The sequence below is a fragment of the Pinus tabuliformis genome, chromosome 6 (genome assembly GCF_031772625.1).
Source record: "Pinus tabuliformis cultivar Carrire ecotype Pingquan chromosome 6, CPIR1, whole genome shotgun sequence".
NCBI classification, from domain to species: domain Eukaryota; kingdom Viridiplantae; phylum Streptophyta; class Pinopsida; order Pinales; family Pinaceae; genus Pinus; species Pinus tabuliformis.
Genome location: NC_142292.1, coordinates 1,696,252,561 through 1,696,254,614, shown reverse-complemented (window position 1 = coordinate 1,696,254,614; position 2,054 = coordinate 1,696,252,561). Strand labels below are relative to the sequence as shown.

The 2,054-nt window shown below is 37.3% G+C and overlaps 1 protein-coding gene across 1 annotated transcript; it reads right to left on the bottom strand.

Moving 5' to 3' along the window:
- Positions 1–528: 528 nt before the first annotated feature.
- On the bottom strand, positions 529–1,642 carry LOC149265503 (glutamate dehydrogenase B-like). Its single transcript, XM_089393163.1, has 3 exons — positions 1,532–1,642; positions 1,332–1,418; positions 529–1,037 (listed from the first exon to the last, which is right to left on the bottom strand). Exons 1-3 carry the CDS (start codon positions 1,628–1,630, stop codon positions 852–854), a joined length of 372 nt encoding a protein of 123 aa, XP_089249289.1. The 5' UTR covers positions 1,631–1,642; the 3' UTR covers positions 529–851.
- Between the last annotated feature and the right edge of the window lie 412 nt (positions 1,643–2,054).

Genomic DNA, 2,054 nt, shown 5'->3' with positions numbered 1-2,054 from the left:
AGCCTACGCGTGGGCCTTGACCAACATATTAGAAATCAACGGATTCAAATTCGATATATTTTAACCTTCTAAGAAATCATTCTTAATCTCATTAAAGGCGCCTAAACCAACATTGTAAGTCCATAGGAGAGCCCTTGTGTGGAATTTTTGTTCCTGACTACAAACATAAACTTCATTTTCTAAGCATTGTGCTTAAAGCCTAAATCCAAGAACAATGAATTATAAGGCCTATAAAATAGAGAGAACGATTTTGTAGACAGCAGACAAGCTGAAGGGTAGCTATACTAGTAAAATTACACAACTCCAAACAAGAAAGCAAGCATAAGCATGATAAGATGGGTGAACAATAAAACAAACAGACAAAGCAAAATTGCTCGCAGATTGTACAATAAGATAGAAGTTGCAGTACAGGGACAGCCATAAATATCACGCCCTAAAGAGGAACTAGCTTGTGTTTTGATAGTTATAGTGTCAGACAGATTTTAATAACTTCAAAATCAAAGTGGAAGGACAAAACCTTGCAGAATATAATCATGGACAGGATTCAAATGAATGAAATAAATAAATTCCCCGCTACAGTGGCAACCAGTCATCCATACTCAATTGCATGAAATTGATATAAATAGAGGGAAATTTTTCTGCACTAGAATGGCAGCCAGTCCTGAATTGTTGACATCATATTTAAATGAATAAAGAAATAAGTTCTATTATTACAGTGCCAACCACCCTAAAGAACTCAACAGCATCAACTATCAAATGAATGAAGGAAATGCATTCCCCAAAGGACTGCTGTCAGGAACTCAATAGCATGCACCCTTTGACAAAGGGCATCAACTTCTGAAGAGTAATATTTATACCTCCCAACCTCTTAAGTTGGTTGCACGAGCCACACGTTCCAGTCCAAGTGAGAATGCCCCCATTCGTAGATCACAATCAAGTTTTTTACACATATCCTTGATGTCTGTGAAAGCCCTCATCATATATGTCCATAGTTCATTATTAATTTGAGGTTCATCCCACCTAAAACCTTGGATATTCTGCAATGAAAGAGACACAGAGTAAATTCACAATAACATTCTTGTGTGTGACATCAGCAGAGAGGTGTGACCAGTATAAATAAACAGAATTGTCCTTGGAATTACATCAAACAGGACTGCAAGAGAATGAATGCAATACTTCTCATCCTAGAAAGACCTATCCCAAGATTCACCTTGAGTGGGGAGAGTAAGAAAAACACCATGCAGGCTACCAAACTATTCCAAGTCACATAATATTTTATCATCTTCTAATTAACTGTCAGAAAACAGAAAGTTGTTCCCATCTTTAGTTACCTGAACCCACTCAAAATAGCTGACAATTACACCGCCAGCATTTGCATATATGTCTGGCAGTATAACAACTCCTTTCTTTGATAAAATCTGTACATTAAAAGCCTAAAATCCTTTAATTTTAATCTAACACTAAATTTAAGTATCTTTGAAATAGTAAAAGGAAAAAATAAATAATTCATCTTGATAAGAATCCAGCCTACCTCATCAGCCTCTGGATCTGTGGGATGATTTGCTGCTTCAACTATGAATTTAGCTCTCAATTCACTAGCATTTTCCCTGCGATGAACATCCACTTTCATTCAACATCTGTTTCAAATCTATCTTGCAGCAATAGTATATACTTCAACAGTCATGCATCTAAAACAGTAACTCAGTCAAAAGTATTTGGCATAGAAGTGTCTTTCCTCGTCTTCCAAACACTCACGCGATCGTTCTGTAACCACTCACGCGATCGTTCTGTAACCACTAAACATATTTTTTTATAAATAAAAAGTAAGAATAACAGAGGGATTGTAATGGTTTTAATATTCATTTTTTAACCAGGATTCGAAAACCTGCGGATTTTGGAAAGAAATTCTGCGGGAGAAAAATCGAACCACAGAAAATAGTCTTAAAGGGATTACCTGCGAGGAGTACGTGGCCGAAGGAGTTCGCAGAGGATCGAAACCACAATGGCGGCAGTAGAATGGCTCCAGAGTAAGGGTAGGGGAGCACAGCGCGCGG